At 45.5% G+C, this 27,950-nt stretch overlaps 1 protein-coding gene across 1 annotated transcript in view; it reads left to right on the forward strand.

Annotated features, from left to right (window-relative positions):
* Positions 1–205: 205 nt before the first annotated feature.
* The window catches only part of PTPN1 (protein tyrosine phosphatase non-receptor type 1), a 60,675-nt gene continuing 32,930 nt past the window's right edge, over positions 206–27,950 (forward strand). The window contains exon 1 of the mRNA NM_001100326.1: positions 206–402. Within this exon, the coding sequence (NP_001093796.1) occupies positions 340–402 (63 nt within the window). The 5' untranslated portion in view covers positions 206–339. The remainder of the gene's footprint in view (positions 403–27,950) is intronic.

A 27,950-nucleotide genomic window follows, 5' to 3' on the forward strand; every position in this document is an offset into this window, starting at 1 on the left:
AGCCTGGAGTCCGGGAAAGGAGGGGGGAACGCGCGCGGCAAGATGTCTGTCCCGGCCCCGCCCCCGGCCCCGCCCCGCGGAAGTGCTCGCCGACACCTACGAGAGCTGATTGGCTCTCCCGGCTGAAGGGCGGAGCTCGCGGCAGCGCGGTGCGTACTTCCGGTTGCCGGGTTGACATGAAGAAGCGGCGGCGGCGGCGGCGGCAGCGGCGGCTGAGGCGGCGGTAGCGACGGAGCCGAGGTTTGCGGCGGGACTCGGGGCGGCGAGCGCGACGCGGCCTAGAGCGGCAGACGGCGCAGCGGGGCCGAGGGAGAGGCGCGGCAGCCGCCCCTGCCCGTCATGGAGATGGAGAAGGAGTTCGAGCAGATCGACAGAGCTGGGAGCTGGGCGGCCATTTACCAGGTGCGGGAGCGCCCCGGAGCGCTGCAGGCCTTTCCTGAGGCCTCGAGAGCCTTCCCCTCACACACACCGCCCCCGGCCCCGGTCTCCTTGTGCGTCCCGCCCTCCGCCTCGGCTCCCGCTGCTTGAGAACCCGGTCGGACGGCGGCCGCGGCTGGCGCCCTGTGTCTTTGTCCCCCGGCGGGCCTGCGTCTCTCCCGGGCCTCGCAGCCCCCCGTTGACCCCCCACTTTCCTCAGGTCCTCCAGCCCCGGCTGACCGACCTCGCGAGCCTGGAAGCCGCCGGCCTCCGCTCTCGGCGTGAAGCCTCCCACCCCGACCCCGCCCCCCTGCCCGGCCACTCTTTGTCCCTTGGGGTGGTGGGCAGAACGCCGCCCGCCCCCCACTTCCCTTCCTAGACCGGACCACCGCGGACTGCCTTCCTTTGTCTCCCCGGGGGGAGAAGGGCTCTTTTATATTTCCTCTCCCCCTAGTCGCCGCCGTGCTGCGTCGAGTCCCAAGGATGACAGTCCTTTCCCCTTTCCTGTTCATTCATTTGATGGATTTGCAGCCGCGTGCCTCTTACCGTGCTAGGCACCGCGGAGGCGCTGGAGGTACTGTTTGCTGAACGAGACCCGCGAGATCCTATCCACCCCGGTAGCTTAGAGTCGAACGGGGGCCGTCAAACACGTGAACAGATGATTTCAAATGGTGACAGGGGCTACGAAGAAAACAATATCAGCGGGTCGAGAGTGACTTCAGGGGAGAGGGGCTGTCTCAGAGAAGGGGATCAGGGAAGATCTGTCAGAGGAAGAGGCATTTGCTCCGTGCGCTCAGCCCTGAGAGTATCAAACTCAAGCGCTTTCCAGCCAGGAGGTCTGTAGCACCCACTCCACTGGGGCCAGAGGGTTACCCCGTGTCAGGCAGGCAGCGCGGGGGGAGGTTAGCGTTTTTACCCTCTCGAAAACAGCATCTTTTTCTCCGGCGAGCATCCGACCCTTTGGTCAGGGTAAAGATGATGATGTCTTCCCAGTCCTCATCTCCTTGTGGGCTATGGTGGTTCATGAATAAAAACTTAGGGAGGTGGGGTTTCTCCCATATGTCTGCATCATCAGATAGAAAAGATGAAGAGGTCTGCTTTCAGGAACAGCTAAATCCTGTGAGGAAAATATGTTGCTCCTGATTAAATGTCATTGCGGGGGTTGTGAGGATTAACCAAAACCACACTGGGTATTTTAAATAAGCGATGTACAGAATAGAGAGATGTTGTTACTTGTGTAAAGGGAGAAGGCTGTTTTCGGCTTATAGGCTCAAAAGGCAAATTGTGAGACCCATCAGCTGGTAGTATTAAAATCTATTTTGAGCTCCACTTAAAAAGGAAGAAAGCTTTAAGCAGTTCTTTGGTATGCTCGACTAACAGAAGCCTTTTTTTGGCAGGCTTGGTTTCATGTGGATTTGCATCAAGCTTATTTGACAGGATTCTTTTTACTTGCACTGTAATGTATATTAGCTTCTGATAGACTAATGTTTATAACCACTCTAATTTGTCTAAGTACGGTCGATCAATATATAAAATTGTATTGCATGTCTGGTCTCTGAGCTGAATGAATTCCACGAGTGACTCTGAGAATGTGTAGACAAGTTTTCTGCATCAAATTTAATACACTAAAGTGATTTTAAAAGACAAAACTCTGGGTCTGAAGTGTTGAAGTTGATTATGACGTACCCCGTCTCAAGTAGGGGTGGCCTCCAGGAGTTTTGGAGGAAAATCTTTTATATGGAAACTGACTCAGTTGGCAACAACAAATTCATATTGTAAAAAGCCTTTGGTTGAATTTGATTTGTTTTAGGGCAGAGTGAGAGACCTGTCACGCAAACATTGTTAAAACTGTGCTAAGCAAGCCACTAGCATGGACATGGTCTTCAATTAAATTTCCCTCATTGTTTTAAGTTTGTCTACCACCTTGAAGTCCCATGAGTTACATGTTGAGATTTCTCTAGACTCATAATGGATTGCCACATTTCTGGAGGTGGTTTCTTTTATCTTAGAGAATTATCCACTCAGGCTTTCTCACCTTTGCAGTACAGATATTTCTCTTTTACAAAATCGAAATTAGAAGCTCTTTTCCTTCTTACCGTTAAAAGTGTTAACAGCCAACTGTGGCATTTTAAAACAATGTAGAATTCAAATGACCTTGAGTTTAAGGTGGCAGATTTTCCAAAGTATGTGTCAATGTACCGAAACCATTATTTTTCAGAAATTCAAAGAAATGTGTTTATGGTTGGTAGAAAATGGAAGTTAAAAATATTTTGTGGCATGTCACAATGAAGGCAACTTTCTACCAAGCCACTTTGAGCTTGCTTAGTCTATTGTGATTTTTAAAATAATACGTAATTTTTGTAAACAAAGCAGTGCAGTTATTTCTCACTATACTAACTTCTAACTAGAACAAAAAGATGTAGAAACTCGGAAACAATGGGAAAAGAACAAAGGATGAAGTAGACTTTTACATGCTGAGGAATGTGGCGGCTTAGGAAACAAATGTTTCAAGCAAAGATTCTGTTTGTCAGTTTGATAAAGTGAGTATAACTGGTTTTAGTCGTTAATGCTAATAAACAGCATAGACATTAATAAGCATTTAGGTCTCTAAAAAGTCAGCTCTGAAAGCATGTGCAGGTGGCTTTAAAAGTTGTTTTCTATCACTTAAACGGTCGTATGTCTGGGTTGAAAAGTGGAAGTAATACACAGCGGGCCCTGAGTGCTCAAGAGAGAAGAGACGGGAAAGGGATTGGTTTTGGAGCCAGAATGAGAAGAGTGGGCTTGAATGAATGAAAATCGGAAAAACTATGCACTTGTAATTTAAAGCTGGGGTCAGGTATTTTCACTATTTCTCTCATCTCTGATTCTTTGATTCTGTGACACTGTTCACAACTTTTCAGTATGAATGATTTGATTGTCTCAGATAAAAGAGATTGCAACAATAGCTTGTGACTCGAAGGCAAGATTTATTCTGTGTTAGAGGCAGGCTTTGTAAAATGGGCCACTCTTCCAATTGACATTTGTTTTTATAGCTGCTTTCATTGTGAAATACGACTTAATGCCTGACTGTGTTAAAACCATGTTATAGCAGTAGTCCACTAAAATTCCTTACTGCTCTATACTTGTTGTGTCATTATAGTCTAAGGTGAATATTAAAATTTCCTAATAATTTTTTATGTAAATCTATGCTCTTCAGACAAAAACTGTGCTTTGTGCAGAGGAAGAGATCTATGTACTATGACTCACTTCAGTTAAAAAAAAAAAAAGACAAACGGAAATAACATGGAGAGCTTGGGAAGCCCTCGTCATCTTGAGTGACCCATTAGATCTAAATGTTCTCTTGTAGCCCTGGTTTGAGTGCACTAAATTTAGGTGTCTGATCCCCACTTTGGAAACATGCAAAGGCGCTTGTAGTTGTCTGGACTCCTCTTAGATTAACAGGGGGCACAAGTAGAAATAGTGGAAGGAAGAATGTTTCGCCGTCACTCTTTGTTTGACACCACTGATGTATTTATAGGAATGCTTTGGTTCTTTTGGAAGCACATCATACACCATGCCAGATGGTTCTAAAAAGTCAGCTGGCGGGTAACGTGTGTGTGCGCACACGCGCACGTGTGTGCTCAGTCGTGTCCAACTCTGTGCGACCCCATGGACTGTATCCCGCCAGTAATGCAGGGATTTTCAGTTACCTACCATTGGGCTCCAAGGTCTCTCCAGTGCATTTTGCATTTTAGCACAAATAGCTCTCCCAAATCTATTTTTTTTAATTCTGGTATTAAGTAACGTAATTAATGTATATTGAATTTCATGATAAATCTTTAAATTTCCTGTAGGGTTTTTTCAGTCTCTAAACCGCGAAATAACTGCGTCTGCCCCGTGCCTCCCCCGCCCCGCCTTTTTCCTTTTTCTGAGCTGTCCGTTCTCTGATCCTTTGGATTGCGGACTCCTTTTGGCAGTTTTCGTCCCATGCTGTGCTCTTAATGGCATGCGTTTTTCATCAGCTTACCTGATGGCGTGTGAGTTTTGCACAAGCTGGCGCCCCTCCCTACAGTGTTTCTGTTAATTCGTTCGTGGTAAGCAGCTGATACTGACTGCAGAGAGGCTGGGCGTGTTTCCTTGTGCTGGGAACAATGGGAAGTCCAGCTGGGTCTTTGTGTCCAAGACAGTGGAGTTTGGTACCAGTCATTGGGTGCACGTTTTGAATATCCAAGAGTGCTGGGAACTTTGCAGTGGTTCTTGATTCCTCTGCCACATCTCATTGACTGATCACCATGACATGCTTCCTACCATCCAGTGGTCTCAGTTCTCAGATTTTGCCTATGCTGCTACCATTTCTGGTTTCACATGACAGAAATTCTAGTGAAACCAGAAACATACTAATAAGGCCCCTCAACCATCTCTCCACATCTTCCCCCGCCCTACCGGATGTAGTCTTCACATTGTCTCTAGAGTAGTTGTGTTAAAAACAGACCTGAGCCTGTCCCTCCTCTGTTTACTTCTACGCTGTCGTTTATCTGTGAGGTCCAGACTCCTTGGCGTGGCAGCCAGGCTCCAGCCTTCCCCTCCCTCCCACACACCTTTTATTCTGGCCACCCTGGAAGGTGCAGTCTTCTCAGACACCCTTCTCTCTCATTAGGAACAGCTAAATCCTGTGAGGAAAATATGTTGACACCCTTCTCTCTGTCCCTTGGCTCAACACTCTGTTTAGGCTGCCAGTCCCACTCTTTCTGGCTCAGACACATGCCCCTCACGCTAGATTTTGGCCTTCTCATTTGTCTGCATCCGTACACCTTCACACCCATCTCTTTCAAAGCCCCGTGCTCTCACTGGAGTGGTTTCTTCGTATCTGGGCTCATCTCCTGTAGAGTCCAAGCTATGGAAGTCAGCTCTTCCATCTTTCTCATTCATCTTGGTGTGCTTTGCACCGGCCATAGAGTGCCTTAAGAAATGTTGGGGTTGAATGGATTGTCAGCAGTTTGCTCTGGGCCCTGACAATAGACGAGTCATGGTTCCCAACTCACATTCTCAGGGAGGAGGAATGGTAGACACACACATTAATAGATTAGCCTGTGTCGGTACTGATAGCAGAGGCCATGCAGAGAAAACCAGCACGGTGGGAGCCATGGCTTGATGAGGCAGTTTGGTCCTGCCTACTGTGCTGGCTTGGAAGAAAAGCTTGGGTTCTTACCCAGTAGGAGTTCACACCACCAGTGTGTTTCACAGGAACTTTCAGTTTAACAACAGATTTGTCCTTGGCCTGGGGTGAACTTAATAGGAAACTTGGAGGTAGTATATTTGTCTCTCTAAAAATTTTTGAATTACTCTCTTCTCATCACTCTTGACTTATTCTCACATGCCTTCTAGAAGGGCTTCACATGTACCTGGTTTGTAAAATATGTTTTGACTATGGTGGGATTAAAAATATGGTTCTCCGTAAAGTAACCCTTTTAAAATCTGTGATTTTTCTTTTTTTTCCCCAAAGTATTAAAGGCAAACATTTTTGGCCTTTGATCAGACCACACTTCTGGCCAAGAGAGTAGTTGAATCTTTTGGTTTTTCTCTAGTCAGTTCTAACACTTAACTAGGCAGACTGGGTCCCTTCCCTGCTTTGAGCTTCAGTCCCTTCCTTTGTAAAAATAATCCTCGACCTAACTGACCGCTAAGTTCTCATCAAGTAATAAAAGTCTTTAATGTACTCACAAAGAGAGTTTAGTGTTCTTGAAGTAATCTTGTAAACACTGCAGTGGTTACTCAGTTTTGTAAGGTGTGTGGGTGTCAGTGGATACAATTAGGCTCAAAAATGCATGAAAGTTTTGTGAGTATAGTTCAAGAGTCAAAAGAATCGAAGCTTTTTTCCCCAAGAGGTATTGAAACCTTTTTAATAAGTGGGCTTCCTTGGTTCAGTAATGTGGGAAAATGAGTGGCACTGACATGTGAGCTACGCTTGCAGTGTTTCTCGAAGTAGCAATTGGTGGTTTTTCCTGTAAAGATAGAGGAACTGATTCTTGAGAATTTACGAAAGACTCAGCCCCAGCTAGGCACACGAAGAGTCGCTGCCCTGTATGTTGTACTTTTAGAAAGAAACCTACATCTGGTCTAAATTCATTTGAAGAGTATGTTAGTATACACAGCTGCCATGTTTGGGAACAAAGTACCTGAGGCTCCAGCATTTGAGAAAGAATGCTTCACTTTGGGCTTCAGAGTTGCCTAACAGCCGCCCTCCCCTTTCTCAAGGCAGCTTGATGTAATCACAAGTGACTTACTGACAGTCTGTAAATTCTAAATGTCTGAAAGCTAGGAATAAGACCATTTTCCACGTAAGATCTTTTCTTTACCGAAATAAATAGCCAAAGGAAAATCAAGCGCACACACAGACACTCCCCCCGCCCCCATCAATCAGTCTTGAGACTGTGGTGCAAGTCACACTGCAGATAAAAATAACTACTGATACATGATTTTCAGTTTTCTTCTTTTTCAATTTGTGACCTGATTTAATTTGCAGTTCCAAATGCTCATGCTCCTACCGAGGCTGTATGTAAAGTTTTACGGGTGGTTGTTGTGGTTTACTGGCTAAGTCGTGTCTGACTCCTTGTGACTCTGGACCATAGCCCGCCAGGCTCCTCTGTCCATGGGATTCTCCAGGCAAGAGTACTGGAGTGGGTTGCCATTTCTTTCTCCAAAAGTTTTATGGATACCCCATGGTAATTAGATTTGATACTTAAGGAGTTCTGCAGCACAGAATCACACAGTCAGCATGGCTTATTAGCAAAGGGACCCTTAAGGATTGTATTTTTCTCAGAAAAATACACATATTCCCTACTACTCTTAATCTAGTACTGTGCCAGGAAATTGTGAGTCCTTATTGAAGAAGGTTAACCACTTGTTGAAGCAAACCTTTGGGCCCAAGTAACCTTGTGTCCTGGGCTCTTTTACTTGCAGAGCAGGCTTCCCAAAGACTGAGTGGGGCATGCTTGCTTTGACAGATGAAGAAGGAAGAGCCTCGGTTGTGTTTGCGGCTTTTGTGGGCCAGCAGCACGACTTGCAAAGATAAGATGAGCACGACAAAACTAGGGCTCCAAGACTGCGCTTTTCTGGTTTATTAGTGATTGCAGAGGGAAGACTCTCCCTTATACGCTCTATTACTCTGTTATTAAATGTTCTCCCCCCTGACTCGTTTCTTCCCACCTAATGGCTTTGTTATTGGTACAACTCTTCCTTTTGAAGAATCACATTTAAAAATTGCCACACTGAGTCCCAGGAAACAGCGTAGCTAATTTTTATTCTGATGACTACTGATTACTCAGAAAATTATGCACTGCTGTGAATTGCTTACAGGAAGGTGAACATCAAGTAATCACTTCAAATAGTTGGAGTTCTCTGAAGAACAGGGGGTCACTTAAAAGTGTCTGCACATGAAATCACTTCTGAATATAACTTCACTCAGGAGAACAAATAGGCAAGCTGCATTTGTCATAATAGGGTAAATTAGCTTTAAATTCCCTTGGTGGTTAAACATTTGTCGCTGTTATATTTATCTCTCTTAGACCTTGTATTGCTTCACTGTTCAGAATCAGGCCTGAGTTTGCTTCTGCAGGGATAAAGGTGAAGTATGCTTCGGTGGCTAGTCAATATTTGTGTGGCCTTCGCACAGAGAGAAGAGGCCTCTCAGAAGATATTCAGAGGTGTATTGGAGGGAGTTTTCTGGTTTTTGTTGTTCTTGTTCTGCTTTATTTTTACCCTAATTTGAACTGTTTCTTGACAGCATCTTAGAGTTGAGTGTCGCCAGTGTTCTTCTCTGTCGTGTGGATGTGCTGTGTATGTGTAGTTGCTCAGTTGTGTCCGACTCTTCTCCACCCCATGGACTGTAGCCCACTAGGGTCCTCTGTCCATGGGGATTCTCCAGGCAAGAATACTGGAGTGGGTTGCCATGCCCTCCTCCAGGGGATCTTTCCAACCTAGGGATCAAACCCAGGTCTCCCACATTGCAGACAGCTCCTTCACTGTCTTAGCTACCAGGGAAGCCCAAGAATACTAGAGTGGGTAGACTGTCCCTTCTCCAGGGGAACTTCCCAGCCTGGATGCCACTTCTTGGATCTTCCCCTACTGCCTGGATGCCACTTCCTTATTGCCAGGGTCTTTCAGATCATCATCCTAAGAGGTGGGGTGAAGGGGTGAAGCAGAGTGGTGCAAGATCAGGAAGTTGCATTAAGCCCCATCGGGTTGACAGGCACAAAGCCTGTCTCTGGAGCAACCCTCAGTGCACGGGGTGAGGTGGCCGTGGTGTAGGGCCAGCCAGGCCACATGTCTCTTGACTGTTGGTTGAGAATCCACGTCCCCAGGATGTGTGCTGTGCTCTCAGGGGCCCTTCATGTGCCTGTCATGGTGCTGTTTCTAGGTGTATTTAAATACTCCTTCATGTCCTGCTGACAGTTTTTCTTAATGCACCCTAGGAATATTTAGTGCCATTAGCAGAGTTTTATCGCATCTGTCCTCATCATAGTATCCAGGTCTGCTCCTGTGCCTTGTTTTCCTACTTACTGGTAAGAATGCTTTTCATAATTTTAGTAGTAGTTTTGAAGAATGCACAGTAGCAGTTGGTAAGTTTTATGCTCATCTTTTCTTAACCACTTGTTTCCATCCTTTTTGAGCTTGAACTTGCCTCAGAAAACTTACCAAAATGTAGTCATCACTCAGAATAACTGTAAAAAAAAATAGTTGAAGTTTAACAAACTGGTACCTCCTCCAGCCAGGAACCCATATTTGTCAACTAAGCTTCCTTTTGCAACATGTTCCACTACTTGTTATTGTTTCCCAACAGACTTTGTTCATTGGAGGACGATGTTCCTTTTGAACGTAAGAAATAAATGGCTGGAGGAGATGGAGGCAAGATTTGGTTTGCAGTAGGAGTCTGGCATGTCCATGGCTCTTTGTGTGAAGTGCAGCTGGAGATGGGTGTGGTCCGTCATCTAAAATTTCCTATCTTCAGTTTGAGGAGGTGGTTACCCTTCTAACCACTGAAGAGCTGCACAGTACATGCTATTTTATTTACAGGGAGAGACTTGGCTCTAGTGGTTTCCCCTGTACTTGCCTTCAAAGTAATACAGTGTCATTCTTTGGTAATGTTTCCATGTCAGGCCCACTTTAGAAGGAAGAAAGGATACAGCTGAAGTTAAAGGATTAAATTGGCATCACTCCTTTAGTTTTGTAAGTGCTTTTAATGTTTGATTTTTGTAGGTTGATCATAAGGAAGTGATAAGTGTGTTAGGTTATTTGTGGTTTGAGCTAATTTTAGTCTCCTGTTCACAGCTTGCTTTGTATCCTCTGACATTAAAACATGCTTTCTTAGAAAGACAAATTTTGAATGTAGGACTCAGTCTATATTCTGCACTTGGCTACATTTCAAAAGCATATTTTTCTCAGTACTTTGGTAGCTGGACACTTTGAAGCATAGCAGCTTTCTTTTAAAATCATCGATTCCTTTGCTGAGTAATGTCTGTCCTTTTCCAGCAGGTAAATTAGATTCTTTCCTCCAGGCGTGGAACTGCTGCTCCAGGACAGCAGCTAAGAGGGTATTTTTTAAAAAGAGTCTGTCTGATCCTGGGATGTAACTGTGCATAGGAAAGCTTTCCCACCCTGTCCCCTTCATTAATGGAGCCTGTACTCCTAAAGACTGGGCTTTTGTCTCTTTCCAGTACTGGTTAGGTTCACACAGGAGTTTTGCTTCAAAGCATTAGTTCCAAGCTGCCTTGCTCCCCACCCTTAAGGAACCACCCTGAACCACCCTGATATACCCCCAGGGACTTGTGAGGTGATGGAAGGGAGATCACGGGGTTTGGATTCTGGGTCTGCCTTCAACTATTGTGGGACCTCAAAGGAGTTAACATTCAGGATCAGAAAAAATGTAGTGATTAGACCAGATAACCTTACAGCATGACTGGAATCTAACAATCTGCACCTCCGTGGTCAGATGAAGAGCCAGGAGAGTGGGACAACTTTGCTGGGAAAAGCGGGGCTTTATGTCCTACGGCTGCTAGATTCAGGAGCCTTCTGTGTTCCGTGCTCCCCCCTTATCTAACAGTGAGACAGAACTTTAAATTTTCATATTAGCTCAAATCAAAACTTCAAAGACCTCATTATGTCTTTAAAAATAAAGAACGCACTCTATGTAGGCATAAATTGATTATTTTATAAAATGACCCACTGCCACGCTGACGAATGCAGTTTCTTCTGAAATTCTTCTCATGTCTAAAGAGGATTATTAGATTTTTGTAATTGGACTAATATCTCCCATTCAAGGGAGAAACACACGGTCTGATCCATGTTCTGTGCTCATTCATAATGAAACCCGGTATAGCTAACATTTACTAAAGTCTGTTGTATGCCCCAGGCACTGGGCAAAGCACTTTACATGCAGTGCCATTTATTACACACCATAAATTGGTCTTTAATAGCAGGAAATGCTTTAGGAGGACAATTAGGTGTCAAAGCTTCTATGTTCTTCCCTGCCTGAGGTCTCCCGTGTCCTAGATCAGCTTTACAACGGCCTGGTGGCCGTGCTCACACCGACGCACCACTGCAGGCAGGGGATTGTGCTGTGCCTCCTGGGCGATCAGCACCTGGAAAGAGAAGGCCAAGACTGTGACCACTGTCCGCATTTCTGGCCTGTTCCTCGGCCACGAGGTGACCGCCCAGTTATATTGGACTTGGTCCACACAGTGTTTTAAAAACAAGAGGGGCTTGAACTTTTGTCATTGTTGGTAAATCAGGAGGAATCACATACAAATCTGGGTTTCTGACTTCTCTTGAAAATCATCTGCAGGTCATACGGTCTGAACCCAGCGTGATAGTGGTCTGGTGGGCCCAGGGGCACCACTCCCGCTAACTCCACACTAGTAATCTAACGCTAGTAAATGTGTATCCTTCATTTACCACAGCTCTCCAGTGGGTCAGCCTGTCCTCTCTTGTATGAACTACCCAGCCCTTGGACCCTTAGATTTGAGCGTCTACTCCAGGCTGGGTTTTTTCCTTAGAGTTTGCTATCAGCATTAGAATTAAGATGATTTTTAAGATGATGTTTCCACTTGTAAGTAGTACTGTCATTAGATGAAATCAGAGCAAGGGAATACGAGCCTGAGATGTGGTGGCTGGTGTCCCAGTGCCCGAGGGCAGGCCCTTGACACTGAAAGCCGGGATGAGACCCTTAAGCAGGGCTGCTTTCCTCCCTGCCCTTCCCCTCCCTCTCATCCTCTGTCCCCTTCTGCTATTCTGAGGAAGCTGGGAGCTGCCGCCATTTTTCCACCTCGAGCAACTGAGTGTGACTATATTTTTGTCCCATGTTCAATTATTTCCATGAACTATTTTTGATGATCAACTTGGAAATTAAATTGGATAGTCCATGTGGGACTTGATAAGAAGAATGACTTGCCCAAGTGTATTGCACTGAGAAATCTAAGAAGTAAGGTTTTTAATGACTTGCTTTGTGACCTGGTTAGGAATGATACCATTTGTTGTGGGTCTCAAGTCATGAAGTTTCTTTCTCTACCTGTATACTCTAGCAAGAGATGAAAAAAATGATAGCCATGATAAGAAAATATATATATATATATATAACAAAGACTAGATGTGAGAGGTCTCTATATCTGTTAGCAACAGAAGTTCATATTTATTGTAAGAGATGCTGTTTCTTTGATCTCTCTCGAACATCTGTTCTTCCATAGAGCTGTGTTCTATGTAATAAGTCAGAACAAGCAATAGAGGGGAATCCCTGGTGGCCCAGTGGTTAGGACTTGTGCTTTCACCCCCACTGATGTGGGTTCAGTCCCTGGTCAGGGAACTAAGATCTTGCAGGCTGCATGGCGCAGCCAAAAATAAATGCATTTTTTTAAGTACAAGCACTAGGTAGGGCAGATTCTTTACCATTATAAAACAATCCGGATCTTTGTTCTAGGGTTTATACCTTTTCCCTTCCTAAAGCTGAATCCCAGAAGGACAGAACTGACTCAGTGTTTCAGCAGCCCTGAATCTGTGACATGATGGCACTGCTCATTTCATACCCTTTTGTATACATGCAGTTAAAGTCAGTAACTGAAGATCAGTTTCTCCCTGAAGCTTTTAGCTACCCTTCATTTCCTCTTCTGTTCTCTAGTTGCACACTCCTCTCAGGCAGAGCCCATTCACTCATTCAAGTACACGAGCTGGGAGGCAGTGAGGATAAGTGGTGTGCGAGAAAGACACAGTCGGTCCTTGCTCTTAAGAAGCTTAGCAGTGCAGCTAGCATGGGCCGAAGAGAGACAATCCCAGTTCAGTAATGAGCGCGCTCTTGGCAAAGGCCTGGGCCCTGGGGCATTCAGGAGAAGGAACAGCAGGCAGAGGCGCTCTCAGGAGAAACAGTTTATATGCGTCACATCTGGGCTTCCCTGGCGCCTCAGTGGCCAAGAATCCACCTGCCAGTGCTGGAGACACGGGTTCGATCCCTGATCCGGGAGGATCCCCCATCCCTGGGAGGATCCCCCATGCCCCGGAGCACCTAAGCCCGTACACCACAACCACTGAGCCTGCGCTGTGGAGCCGGGAACCGCACCTTCCGAAGCCTGAGCACGCTACAGCCTGTGCATCGCAGCAACAGCAGCCACCGCGGCAAGAAGCCCTGCAGATACTCTGCAGTCTGTACAGAAAACAGCGTTACATTTTAACATGTAAAATCGTTTTTAAAAGACTCTTTAAATATAAACTTGACTCACTAAGAGCAAATTGAAAATATGTGGCTATCCCCCTGATTTGCAGATGATACTTTAAGAATAAAGGTCTCATTTATTCATTGTGAACTTTAAAGAATATTTTTAATGGTGTTGGCCAGCTCATGCCACTATGTGGTCTGTGTTAGCGGTTCTCTATAAATAGATGGCTTTGTTTGAGTGATTCTTTCATGTCTAGTACCTTGTAAAATAAGTTTGCCGATAATTTATCCTAGATTCAAATGACTAAGCGATGGGCTTTAATTCTTAGGCATTTTAACATTTTGGATATGATTACAGATTCTGAGACTTTATGATTACTTAAATTTAAACATACAAATTACCATCTTGAGCAATTCTGAATGAGTTGCTGAATGTTGTCTGTTTTCTATTCACATACTTACTAAACTCATTCCTTGCTGTGTAGGAACAGTCAGAATTAGATATCTGCAAACCATTAAGGTTGTGAAACATCTATTTTTCCCGTTTTCTAATTCTGGCTATGAAGATCATGTATCAAAGTAACACTGGATTTTATTTTTTAAAGAATAATTGTTGATTACTAGTTGTCAGAGATTTGAAAAGGGAAGAGTTTTTCTTACTAATGGGTGATGAAGTAGAGTAAAGGAGGCTTTGACCATTTTTCTTTTAATAGTGAAGGAGGATGTTTACGTGTGCTTTTGGTTTTGTTTGTCCTCCTTCCAGTTGTATTTTGGAGTCACCTACGTGTCACTGAATGGATATACTACAGAACATCCATAGCAGTAGATGTGTGGAGTAGAAAAACACTAGTTCACAGACCTTTCGCAGAATCACTAAGCACAGCAGTTAAACGGGCAGAATATCGCCAGGCGTGGGGTGATGGAGCAGCTATTTTAAGATGGAAGTGAATAGGAAAGCATCATAAAAATAGACCTTCAATAGAAGTCCAAACTCTGGACAAGACTCCAGTTCGTTGATTTTGCTGTGTCTTTAGATTTGCTGAAGACAGTGAGAACAGTTAGGGCTGGAAGGGAGGTGTAGGTGGAGGGTATATCTTAGAGAGGACCCCAGCAGGGATTCATCTCCTAGTCAGTAAATCACCTTTGAGGACTGGTTTAATTACTCGCCTGCATTGTGCTGCTTATGTTTTAAGTAGGCCCCTCTGCATCCCTCCGTCTCCCCTAATTTTCCTGGCTCCTAGCGTGTCCTCTGTCCCACGGCTGCGGTCCGTGCGGACCATGTCAGTATTCGCTAGGGCTGGCCTCCTGCCATCCTCACCTTGTACGGTTCGTGTCTCTGCTTTCGGTCCGACTCCCATAGGCGTGCTGTGGCCCTTAGGGTCATCTCTGTCTTTGCTGTCTTGTTAGACTCAGACCTCCCACTCTCCGGTCATAGCACCCTGTGCCTCCACACCCCCTCCCTCAGTTACTTCCCTCCTCTGGGTTTACTCCTTCAGCCAGATTTTCAGCTGCTTGTTTCCAGCCCAAGCCCCCTTCCCTCCTTAGGCAGTGGTCAGTCCCCTGGAATGCTGCCTCTCTAGTATTCCCACCTCTCCCTTTTGCCCGTCTTCTTGCCCTCAGCACACCTGACCAGCTCCACCGTGGACCAAGCCAGCCACCTGCTTGTCTTTCCCTGGGCCCCCGCTCCTAAGTGCTGCTGGAGAAAATCTTCCACTTGTGCAGATGGACCCCCTAGGAATCTGGTCAGTAACCTCAGATCTGTCTCCCCCAGCTCCTGGCTGTCAGGTCTGAAGTTTGCCAGCCATCCTTCAAACCTTATTTCTCTTGACGGGAAAAAGGAGCTTTGTTCCTAAGACAGCCCTTATATCTGTGCTCTCCACGCCTTCCCGTCCTACCTCTGCAAGGCATCTTGTTCTGACAGCTTTGTGACACTTAGGTGTGTGTCCTTAGCCCTCTGTCTATTTTGCCATCTTTTTTGAACCACTTAAACATTTGCACACTTTCTCTGGCAGCAATTCCCCCACCATCAGCTCTTTCCAGTTGAAATGTTTGAAATAAATAGGTCACTGTGTCCATTGTTCACCTCCCGGTCACTCCCCGACCCAGGGAAGCTACGCTCCACCCTACCACACCGTGAAAATAATTGTTCACAAGGTCACTGTTCGCTTCCTTGTTGCTAAATCCAACGGATTCTTTGCATCCTTATCATAACAGCACTTAACACGGTTGACCCGTTTGCTTCTTGAATATTCTGTAACCGCGGTCTCCGCGCTCCTTTCCTCTCCCTTTCCTTGATGTCTCCTCCCTTTCCAGCTGGTTAGTCCCAGCCGCCCTCCTGCGCTCCTGGGCTCCTCTGCTGGGGGAGCCCCTGTGCATCCCCCACACTGCTGCTTTCATCTGCCTCTCTGTTCTTTGCTGTTTCAGGTGTTCACCCAGAAGTTGTAACAGCCCCTGAATTCAGAGTGGCTCCCAGACGGCCTTGGAGTCGGGCACAGCTTCCAGAATGAGCATCACTCCTGAAATGTCAGCTCGCTGTCCCCCACAGGGCCTTTGTGTCTGCTGTTTGCTCTGCCTGGAACATTCTCCCTCACCAAGTCTTGTTCTGCCTTCCAGTGCCAGCGTGGGCATCTCAGGAGGCTTTCTCAGACTTCCCCGACTCCCCCATCCCTGTACTTCCGCTTCCATAGCACTCTGTGTGGTGACACTGCAATGACACCCATTGTCCTGTAATTGCCTGTTTGCGTACGTATCGCCAGCTAACCCGTCTTAGAAGTCTTCAAAAGGGCAGGACTGGCGGGATTGCTTTTGTTTGAGTCATTTCTGTCCCTTAGTACCCGGTATAGTGCCGGGCACATAAAAGAACCTAATACGTAGCTCCTGCCTGAGTCGATGAGCTGTGCTCTTTGGGTCCGTGAACTGGAGACTGGTTGATAGGGAGGCACTGACTTGGTAAGTGTTGTGCAGACCATGTGTTACTGACCCACCGTCAGTTTAGCACACACTTTGTTTTCTCTCTGACCTTTGAGAGTGTGTGTGGAGCCACCCCCTGCTCCACTGAGATGAGAAGCCCTTCTGAGCCGGATCCGCGTGGAATTCTTGGTGTCCTTCAGTGCGCTGCATGTAGGGGGGCTTCGTTCCAGTGGTCCTCATCTCAGGTAGATAGACACAGACACACGTAAATACACCCGCCGGAACTGTGTCTCGCCTGTAAACCGCCTTTGTCCTCCTCAGCTGGTCCTGCCTCTGGCGGTGCACAGCCCTCGCCGCTTGGGAGGGGCCTTTGCCCTGTGGCTTCTCAGTCCTCGTGTTCCGCGTGCTGGCCAAGTACGAGCGTCGTCAGCCGGGGGGAGTCTTCCCTCTTTGAAACGCCTTAGGTTTGATAGCTGCAACTGACCAGTGCTGACAGGAAATAGAGGCATTTGTTGAAAGCCAGAGTTGTCCTCTTGCAGGATGCAGAACTCCTGTTAGCATATGATTTTGTGGTTGGTTTGGTGCTCCTCTATAAAAGTAAAGAATTGGGCAAAAATGGGAGGAGCGTGCTTGGGTCTCTAAAGTTAGATCCTTTTTCCTAAGTAATTTGCCTTTAGAGTTTCATTTGTTTGGAATTTCCTGAGATTTTGATCTTGCCAGAAAATTTCCAGCAAAACAAAATTCTGGGCAGGTGAAGAATTTGCATGTGAAACGAAATCATTTTTTTTTTTTAAACTCTTTTCTTAACATATTATCCTTGGTTCAACCCTGAAGGTTATTCTGTTTTTTGTGACTTTCAACTTTTCCCTCATCTTCTGGTTCTTTCGAAAGGAGTGGTATTGTTTGAATGGAGGAGAGGAATAAAAATAAACGTAAAAGCCTTATTCTTGCCTAGGCAGGCTTGGCTTTACGGCTTGGAGCGGAATGACGTGTCTAATCTGGTGAAGAAGGGGTATTTTGGATTGGTTTGGCTTCTTGTTGGATTTGATTTTTTTTTTTGAAGGTTTGTCTTTTAAACTGGAATTTTTATGTGAATGTAATCACACGTGTATAAACACCCTTAGTTTCACAGTTGGCGTCACACATTTCTGTTACCTGTATTAAACACAAGTCATTGTGGTGAATGGCGTGAGGCAGGGTTGTTTTTTCGAATGAACCGAGGCCTGGCGTGATTAAGTGGTCGTAAAGCAGACTTGTGACCAGAGAGTCCTTTTCTTCCTGGTCCAGCGCCTTTCCTCCAGATGCGCCTCTCCCGGAGCCCGGGGATGCCTTCTGTCGGAGTAGCGGAGTAGAGGGCTCCTGTTGGGGCTGCTGCACTTTCCTGCCTTCAACCTGCTAACCTTGAACCCTCATTGCTCCTTACAGAAGTTGTTTTTCAACATGAAAGTACCTTTAAACAAGTTTGAAGGCCAGAGGTAGACCAGTTGAGAACAAAGTTGAAATAGCATTAAAGCCAGAGCTGTTGGCAGAAGTCTTGTAAAATGTGTTGAAGATGGTTATGGGAAGCAGGAAGCATTTCTATCCCAGTAGGTTGGGTTCAGGCATACTAACACAGTCCCGGGTTGTGGTCTCCGTTACCGAGTCCCCACTCAGCATCACATTCTTTGTCTTGTTTCCCCCTTCCTTGCTTCCCCTTCTCACCACCCTCTTCCCCCAAGGCCACTGCAGCCACCGGTAGCAATTAGCCCCATGTTGGATCTCAAGGCTGCTTCCCTGAGGACACGGGGCCAGTGGCGTTGGCTGTGGGCGTCGGAACCAAGCTCTGCGGGTTCTCGCGCTGTGGCCTTGGGACATTTGACTGGCTGCAAACTAGCAACAAATGATACTTCCACCGTCTACTCTGTAGTTGTTTTCTGCCTCTGTGTTTAAGGCCGGTTGAAGAGGATGGATGATAGAAGCAAGCCTGTGTTAGGCTTGCCTAAGCAAGCCTGCAGCACTCTGGAGAAGGAAATGGCACCCCACTCCAGTGTTCTTGCCTGGAGAATCCCATGGACGGAGGAGCCTGGCGGGCTACAGTCCACGGGGTCACAAAGAGTCAGGCACCACCGAGCGGCTTCACTTTCACTTTCAGCAGATTGGGAGAGGTGTTCATGAACAGCCGGAAAGCTGGGTGCAGCAGCCTGTAACAGAACAGGCTCCGAGGGGCCAAGTTCGGTGTCCACAGGTTTTGTTTTTTGTCTGAGTTTTAATCTCCCTGTTTTGTCTTTTTTAAATTGACAGGCCTCAGATAAAAGGCTGTGGGCGGTCTCATGTGTCGTGGAGTACCTGGGTGTGAGGCTCCAAGTTTATGACTGTCCGGAGCGTCCCTTAAATCTTACTTGGGTCAGTTCACGGGAACAGTGTTCAGATGGACTTTTCCGGCTGGCAGATTCTAGAACGGTAACCAAGCATGAAAGTACAGACAGTCCCTAATACGTAAACGTGTCCAGTACAGAAGGTGGAAAGTTCGTTGTTCGTGACACAGAACGTTGTTTCTATGGAATCAATGCGGTGGTTAAGGTCCAGACTTACCCTGGTACCTATTTAACTGCAGTATCCCTGAAGTGCGCATATTAATATGTGCTTTTCCCGGACAATTATTATATATGATGATTACTATATATAATATTTAATATTATGCGTAATAGTGATTTTAATAGAAATCATCCCAGGCTCCATCTGGGAGGTAGCGTGTGTGTGTCTCGGGGAGCGTGGAATGGGTGTGTTAACGTGTCCTGTTCTCATGCGGCCTCGGCACTGGAAGTAGTTTTGTCCTCCCCTCCAGGTAAGGATGGACTCCCATGGAGTTTAGGGGAGAGGCTGGACTCAGGGATGCGGGGGGTAGACTGGAGCTTGAGGAATTGATGAGGCTGGTGCTTCTGGGGCTGGAGAACAGCGGCAGCTCCCGCAGCACTTCTCGGGCCAGCCAGCTCTTCATTGTCTTCTGGGGTCTCCAGACATTGGCCTTTTTTCCTTGGTTACCTTTTTTTTTGCTTGGACCAGGATTTTTGCTTCTGATCTGCACCTGAATTTCCTATCCGAGGCTCCTGTTTTTGAAATAAATATATAGTCTTTTTGAGGTTTTCACAATTAAATGCTGTAGCAGAGTTGTCACCTGTTAATTTTGCTGTGAGAAATTGTAGAGTCCCAGGTGACTAAACTTTATAAACTGTACCTGTATTTCAGTTTCATCTCCCCTGATGCGTATCACATTGCAGAAAATAAGAGCTTTTATAGTTAATACTGAAACATTTCCCTTGATTATATTTCTTTTTTAAGACTTGTTTTCAGGTAAGACCTTTTCATGACAGTACATGAAGCTGTACAACGCACTTCCTACTTAAACCTTTGGAAACTGTCCACAGAGTCCAAGATGAGTCCCGCAGGCACCTGGGTAAACCTCCAGGCAGGTGACCTCTGTGGCCTCCCCACCTGATGCACAGAGATCTTCACGGGCAAGGACGGGCAGCGCGAGCCAGGCCTAGCAGGCGGGGCCTAGAGAGCGTCTGAACGGCTCCGCAGGCCTGGCCCTTGCTGCCTTGGAGAAACAGTTTGCCTCCGGGGCTGTCATCTCCCATAAATGTCACATTCCTCTCCCTGAACCCACAAATAGCCAGCTTGCACTTCATCTTCGTGCTCAACCAAGCAGTGCTGAGATGCGGGGGCCTTGGGCTGCAGGCTGACGGCGTAGTCGCCCTGGGTGTTTCCATTTAGCAGCTGGCTGCTTTTGAACTGGCTTGTGGAGAGCTGCAGGGCACAGGTTCCCTGCTAGCTCACGTCCAGCTTATTGTCCCTGACTGGACGGCTGCTGTTTCACTTCTCAGCAGAAAGGGACACTGGGCCTACCCACGCACTCGGAAAGGAAGGTGTGATGTACCACTCCTGAAAGATTGGGTCTACCGTCATCGTAAACAAGAGGGGGGTGGGGTCAGGCGGGGCTGGAGGTGGAATGTGGCTGCTCCCCAGAATTACGCATTGTTCTACAAGTGCGCTGTGGCGTAGTGTGATGGAAGCTTCTGGCATCTTATTCCTCTTAATAATCATAGCACAGAAGGGATGGGGGAGTGGGCTTGTCTGGCTGTGGAAGCTGTCATACTAAACAGCACTTTTTGCTTTTAACAAGTTTTATCCAAATGAGACTTTAGGCTTTCTCTCTCAAATTTACTGGCAGTTTTTCTGAAAACATCTAATTATTTTGCCAGAAAATCACTCAAGGACAGCCCTTTTTTTTAACCTATGCAAATATGTTGCATTCTTTTAAAATAGATCAGACAGAAATGGGTTACCTGTAAGATTTTATATATTTTCTAATGCATTCTTTTTATATTAGATACATTTCTGTAGACTTTCTTATGCTCTTATTTGAAGGATGTATTTTGTAACATAAAGCACTGCTTTATCTTGTCTTAATAAGCTTCATAAATTTTTTAACTACTAAACATTTTTTTGTATGTTGTGAAATCCCCTGAGTAATTATAAAATCAGCAGACATTTGTTTACACGTTAATATATGTATCTATTCCTCCTGCTGCTGCTGCTAAGTCACTCCAGTCGTGTTCCTAGTTGCACTAAAAACCTAAAGTAACCTTCAGTTCTTTAGTTTTCCCTTTCTTCCAGCTGATTGCCAAGTCTTCCGGCTTCCTTCTTGAAGTGCGCGTCTGACCCTCTTCTTTCCTCATCTTCTCCCCTTGCCTCCATTCAGGCCCCCTCCTCTCTGGCCGGTACGGTCCCCTTCAACTGGTTTGGGCCCTTCACTTCCAGCCTGTCTTTCATGGGACGAGAAGGGATATCCTTGTCCTACTTGAAGACTTCCAGTGGCTCCCTGTTGCTGGGTCTGGCGTCTCCAGATTCCTTGGCCTCACCTAACACAGGTGCTTAAAGCCGGTCTGCGGAGGGTGTGGCCTGCTCTGCTGGCTAGCCTCCCCCACCACCCCACCCTCTCAAACCCCTCTCACCCTGTTCCCTTTGCACTTCAGACCGAGTCATCGTGGGTGCTGGATCTCCTGTCTGCTGAGAGCCTCCTTTCAGCTCACAGGCCCCACCTCCGTGGAGCACATGCCTCCTGCTCCCAACGCCGAGCTGACTGTCCTGTTCAGTTCCCTTTTTTAAAAGAACTATGGCAAATATTATGAGTATGCTTTCTCTGTTACCTCTGTGAATGCAGTAATTTTCCCTTATCCACCCGAGGAATCCATCTCCCTGGAGGAAAGTTAGTATTGGGTCCCAGGAAGGAAGCCACTGAGAAAGCATGTATTCTGCCTCTAACATGCCAAATAGCACTTTTTTTTTTTAACAGCATGTTGCTCCTTTTTAACAATTCCATTTTATGTGAATTAGTGTTTTTCTTCTATTGCTTATATATTATTTTCTTCTTAGCTAGAACATGAACCCTCCAAGAATATGGGATCGTGCCTTTCAGACCTTTGTATCCTCAGGACCAAGTGTATCGTGGCGTCTGGCTTACTGTCACCTTGTGGACCTGTGTCGTGCACGCGTTAGTCACACTTAGTTAAACTGTACATAGTGCCACAAGCAAAAAGAGAAATTCCTCTGAGTACCACATTGTCCTGTCTGACCACGCCTTGATGTCCTCTGCAAGGAAGGGGAGACTGCAGGTGAAAGAGAAACAAAAGAAGTTAAGATCTTTAAAATATCTCAGGCTTCAGTGTTGACAATTCAATATCTTCTCCCCCAGTGTTTTAATCTCAGTTGCATGTAATTTTTGCCTCATCGCAAATTATAGAATTTAGCTGCCATGTAAGATGGATACCTCTGTACACCCTTCAGAAATGTTTATGAAATTAAAGAAACCACATTAAGGACTCAGCACGTAAGTGTAAGCTACCTAACAATTATTCACTAACAGAAGAGTTGTAATTTTCCCTACAGACCATTATGCTGGTCATCTATAAATTCATATAAATTATGTTGACACTTAATTCATTCCAGCTTGATTGGGTGCCCGTGGATACCAGGCAGGACGCTAGGCAGTGACACGTGCACAGGCGCGGGTGATCGGAAGCACGGCCTGTGGTCTCTGTAACAGTCACAGCAGAGCGATGACATGAACAGTCACGCAGACTATGACTTGCGGAGGAAAGTGCCATGAAAGAAAACTAAAAGGTGCAAGGAGAGTGTTGAAGAAAGGGCTTTAAGCTGGTGTGAAGAGGTCAGTGAGTGCCTCGGCGAGGCTTACAGGGTGGGGTGGGACAGCCTTTTGAACAGCAGGGGCTTAGCAGTTTTCAAGAAAGCAGGGAAGACATGCATGATCTAAGCACTGGTCTCCAGAGTATGTCACCTCCTGAGAGAATGACTCCCGGAAGTTAATTGTTCACTTGCAGAAAGTAGGACCTCCTCTTTGTTTATAGACATTTTAAAATTACGGATTTGTCTTATACTAGAATCCCGTGATTTGTTGAAGAGTACTCACATTGAGATTTTATATAATATTTTGAGAATACTAAAGTATTGATCTTACCCTTTTAACCCTTATTAAGAATTCTTTATTTTTCTAATTTATACTATATTTCATTATACAGTGATATGTTTACTATGGAAAACAAAAAAGAATGAAAGTTTTCTTTATCCCTATCACTGCACAGTGTAGGTACTATAACCATTTTGTCTATTTTCTGCCAATCATTTTTAATTGAAATTTTTATTGAGATAATTAGATTCATGTGAGAAATAATATATCCCTTGTACTCTTTGCCCAGTTTCCTCCACCTTGATGCTATTATGCAAAAGTGTAAGGCACTGTCGCAACCAGGATACTGACATTGATAGCAGTTCGTCATCTTATCAGGTTTCCTCGGCTTTACTTGTGCTCATTTGTGTGTGTGCTGTTTTCCATAGATTCTTGTATTAGTAATGCTATTTTGTGGTGTGATTTCCTTCCAGTTTTTTTCTTTTTTGCCCTCAAAAAGCATCTCCTCTCCTAATCATATATCCCTCTCATATCCTTATGTGCTTTGTCGCAACTTGTTTTAAAAAGCAACTGCCCATAAGGGAAATAAGTAGATTGAGAGCAGAATTGTCAGTCTGAATGTACTTTACCAGCTTACTGATTGTCTGTAGACAGTTCAGCCAGTTTACAGTGTCTGGCCCTGCTACTCAAAGATCCTCTGGGTGGTTTGTAATGAAGAGAGAACCATTTAGTGCCATTCAAAACAGACCAAAGTATGTCTGAAAAAAAGCCTGACAGGGATGTGTAAATGCCAAGTTGCCTGTAATTTAAGCAGAGCAGAGTAAGTAGAATAAACATATACAGGGAAAGTACAGGTAACAAAGGAGGCTTTGAGAATTTTGCTCTTATTTCTTGAGTGAATAGTCTTCTCATTAAGCCAATAACCACTTGCTTGCTGCATGTGTGGTCAGTTGATTTTTCATTAGTCATATGATTTTCATACGTGGTCTGGTTTTTGGTATTGTTTGAGTTTTCTCAATGGGAATATATTACCTTAATAATCAGAAAATACCCCCAAGTTTTCAATTTTGGAGTAAAAAGAAACAGTAGACATGTGAAAAGTAAGAAGGAAATTGGTTTAAAGTATCTGAGTTCAGGAAGCATGAATAGAGTGGGAGAGAAGCCAAGATGATTGATGCCAGTCATGAAGCTGCACAAGGTCGCTGAAAGCTCGGTGACCAGACAGACCGCTTGGAGAAATTTCGCAGAAGGAGGTAATTGCCAAGGGCATGCACATGGAAAGGACCCCAGAAGGAACACGAGGCGTGAGTGTCAGTTTAGAGTTTGGAGAGTGAGAGAAGAGAGTGCCTTCTTGTCCAGAATAGGATCTCAGTGGACGTTAGGCTCCCACTGATGAAAAAGAACTGTTTGGTTCTGGCTAACCTTGTTCAGCAACTCTTAATAATTAAGATTTAATAACGTAAGAATGTGTGGAAGGTACTTCAACAAGAGAATCTGTCTCTCAAACCTGGTAAAGTGGTGAAGTTTTTTTAACTAATTGTTGAGTCACTAAGTTGTGTCTGACTCTCTTCGAGCCCTGAACTGCAACACGCCAGGCTTCCCTGTCTTTCACTACTTCTGGAGTTTGCTCACAGTCATGTCCCTTGAGTCAGTGATGCCATCCAACCATCTCATCCTCTGTCATCCCCATCTCCTCCCACCTTCAATCTTTCCCAGCATCAGGGTCATTTCCAGTGGGTCAGCTCTTTGCATCAGGTGGCCAAAGTATTGGAGTTTCAGCTTCAGCATCAGTCCTTCCGGTGAATAATATTCAGGGTTGATTTCCTTTAGGATTGACTGGTTTGATCTGCTTGCTGTCCAAGGGACTCTCAAGAGTCTTCTCCAGCACCACAGTTCAAAAGTGGTAATTCTTTGGTGCTCCGCCTTCTTTACATTGGAGAAGGAAATGGCAACCCACTCCAGTGTTCTTGCCTGGAGAATCCCAGGGACGGGGGAGCCTGCTGGGCTGCCGTCTATGGGGTCGCACAGAGTCGGACACGACTGAAGTGACTTAGCAGCCGCCTTCTTTATGGTCCAGCTCTCACATCTGTGCATGGATGTGAGACTACTGAAAAAGCCACTGCTTTGACTAGACGGACCTTTGTCGGCAAAGCAGTATCTCTGCTCTTCAATACGTTGTCTAGGTTTGTCACAGCTTTTCTTCCAAGAAGCAAGCATCTTTTTGTAAGGTGATCTGATATTCCTATCTCTCTAAGAATTTTCCACAGTCTATTGTGATTCCCAAGTCAAAGGCTTTAGCCTAATCAGTGAAGCAGATATTCTTCTAGAATTCTCTTATTTTTTCTGTGAGCCAGTGGATGCTGACAGTTTGATTTCTTCTATTTGCAATGTGATTGATAAACCCAGAAAATGCAGTTTTAGAAAAATTACCTGAGTAAATGAAGGTAGGTTAGATGGCTGGATAAGGAGATTATATTATAGACTAATACATATATTGTGGGCCCGTCTATGTAAAAACAAGTAGTAACAATTCAAAAATAATGAGTTCATTATTTAAGAGTTCATTGTTTTGTGTGTTTGGAGGAGTAGATAGTGCTAGACTGTTAACACTGGTGAAGTTTTCCATTACCTTTATATTGTATACACTGGACATGTTTGTATAATTCCTGGGAGGGATTTTGTAAGTAAGTCTTTGAGTATTTAGGGATGTTTGCATTTTCTGATGACTCCTTCGACACTCATGTCACTGTTCTGTACCCTTGATGCCCTCAGTTTGGAACTGTTCCTGCGATTCCCTTCTGTGAGCACTGTTGAAGTTATGTAGTAGTCAGCCGTTCTCGCCTTCCCTCTCCCCCAGCATCCGATGGGAAGTATTTCTGGTTGGCGTCTGAGAGACCCTCAGTTAGTATCCGCCGCTAATTGCCCTTCCTGTTCCGCCCTCCCGGCCCCTCTGGAGGTTGTCCCCGCGCTGTATGCACGCTGCCCGCCTGTATGCACGCTGCCCGCCGCACAGCCGTCCTTTTGTCTTAGGCCTGCTCTCTTGTTGTTCAGTCACTAAGTCGTATCCGACTCTCCTCAATGCTCACGGTCATTGCTCCTTAAACCTTTCTTGTCATTTCGGTTGCCTGATGCTCCTTCTCTACTAGGTTCCTTGGGAATGGTTTATAGAAATATTCTGTGAATTATCAATGCATATTCCTAACAGTTTGCAGCTTTACTATTTGAAGACCATTTTATCTATATAAAAATCTTTGGATCACATGTTATTTCCTTCAGTAATTTAAATGTTGCCCCACTGTATGTCTCACGGTGTAGAGCGCTGCTGTGGGCGTTTGACGGTCTGGTTTTTTTTTTGCCTTTTAAGTGATTTGGTCCTTTTGCTAGATGCGCAGAGGAGTTTTTTCTTAACCTTTTGTATCAAAGTGTTATCATTTATTAAACTGTGTCTTGCTCTTGGTCATCTTGGGTCATTCTCCTCCCAAATCTGTGTTCTTTTAATATATAGTTTCAAATCTTCTTTCTTTTAATTTCAGGAGAGTCTTAAATTCAAAGTTGCAGTATTTTCTTTTGTTCCATTGTTTTGATTTCCTTCTCAGGGACTCAGCCTGTTGTGTGTTTGTTTGATTTTCTTATTCTATCATCTGTTTCTTTCACTTCCTCAAAAAATTTTTAAATCTAATTAGCTTTTAAAGTAAAAAAAAATTGTTAAATATAATTGCATGTTTAAAAAATACAATTTCAAACTTACACAATTAAAACAGTACAAAGAACCTATTTCTCTTTGGTTATATTTTTTGGAAAAAAATTTTTTTTAACTCCACTATATCTGTTTCCTTGAAGGCATTAAACATGTATGTTTGCTCTTGGGTTCTCCTTGTTTTATCTTCATTTCTGAAAATACTTCCTTCTTTTCTTTTTACTTCGTCCCCGCTTTCTTGCACTAACCTTTCGAACCCTTCTGTTTTCCGGTCACTTTGTTTGTGAGTTCTCATCCTCATTCATACTGTTCTTCCTGAGCCTCTACCATGTTCTTAGGGTCTTCTCAACTTGGGTTAGTTTCATCTTTTGTGGGCCTCTTTCTGGCTTGCTCTTCTTTTCCGTAGGGGTATTTTTTTTCCCTTGTTCTCTCGTATAGTAATGTTATGTGGAACTTAGCTGTTCCTTGTCTGTTGGCCATCTTTAAGCACACAGTTTCCTAGCAGTTTTGAGGAAGAAGGGGTGGATCTCGTGGACGGCCTAGCTCAGGGCTCTCGGGCTCCCTCTTCAGCTGCCTTTGTGAAGTGACTTCTGTGTCTCCAGGATCTGCTTCCCCTGTTCCTCCTGATGTTACCTATTATCTCAACCTTCTCTCTCCTCTGCCCCTTTTGTCCTTACCGTGCTCGATGTGGTCTACTCCCAGAAGCCTCTCGGTACAGGCTTTGTCTAGGAAGGTCTTAGTCGGGAGAGTCTGGAGGGCCTCCAGGTACCTGGGGGAGGGGGAGCCTGCTGATGCCTGTGAATCGGAGCCTGCAGGATCTGCTCCGGGTTTGGCTGCACACACGGTCGGACTGTCACACCTCCCCGTGAGGCCTGATGCTTCGGGGTTCTCCTGACCACAGCCATCAGAATCCCCCATGTCTGGATCCTCCCTCCTCCCATACAGTGCAGTGCCACATGGGTCTTAATCACTGGCTGTCCCCCACTTCCTTGCACTTTCAAAACCCTAAGGGGTTTGTTGGCGTTGTTGTCTGAGGGTTGTCTGTCGGTTTTGCCATCCTGTTTACTTTTATGGGGGAGTTCGGGGGGGAAACCTGTGCTGCTGCCACTGACTTCCCAGAACCGTAAAGCCAGAGTAGTCTCTCAGAAACATGCGTCCGATTGTAGTGTTCCTCCCTGCTTAAAAGAATTGAGTTGCGAGAGCCCTTCATGCAAACTTTCAAACATATAGAAACAGATTAGTGTAACGAACCCCTGTGTATTTGTCACCCAGTTTCAGTCATTATAAGCTCATGGCTCATCTTTTTTCCTCTGTAGTCCCTACCCATTAACCCCTCCCAGCTCTCATTTATTTTGAAGTATGTCCTAGCATCATAATAAATACTTAAAAAAGAAAAATTGAACACTCAGGGATCAGAGGAGCCAGAGCCACATCGCCTTTGGACTTGGGAAGGAAAGGGAAGTGTCAGGGAAAGCTGACGTTAATGTCCAGGCTGAGGCACCGTCAGCCCGGTCATACATGGACAGAAATTCGGAGTGCGGCCTCTAGGGAGCTGGACATCATGGCATGCTCTGCTAGGCAGGGAGCTGGGAAGACAGCACTTGCCCTTCCTGCCTGAATATTGTTTGCTGCAGAGGGCCCCGGGGGTGGGGGGGTGTGCTTTCTACCAGGCTGAGTTCTCAGCCCGGCTCCGGGCTCCAGAAAAGCCTTCTTGATACTCCAACTGCTGACCTGCTCCTCCGCTGGTCTGTAGGGGTGGGGTTCAGGTAGCCTGGATCCCATCT

This window comes from Bos taurus, chromosome 13, assembly GCF_002263795.3.
Source record: "Bos taurus isolate L1 Dominette 01449 registration number 42190680 breed Hereford chromosome 13, ARS-UCD2.0, whole genome shotgun sequence".
NCBI lineage: Eukaryota > Metazoa > Chordata > Mammalia > Artiodactyla > Bovidae > Bos > Bos taurus.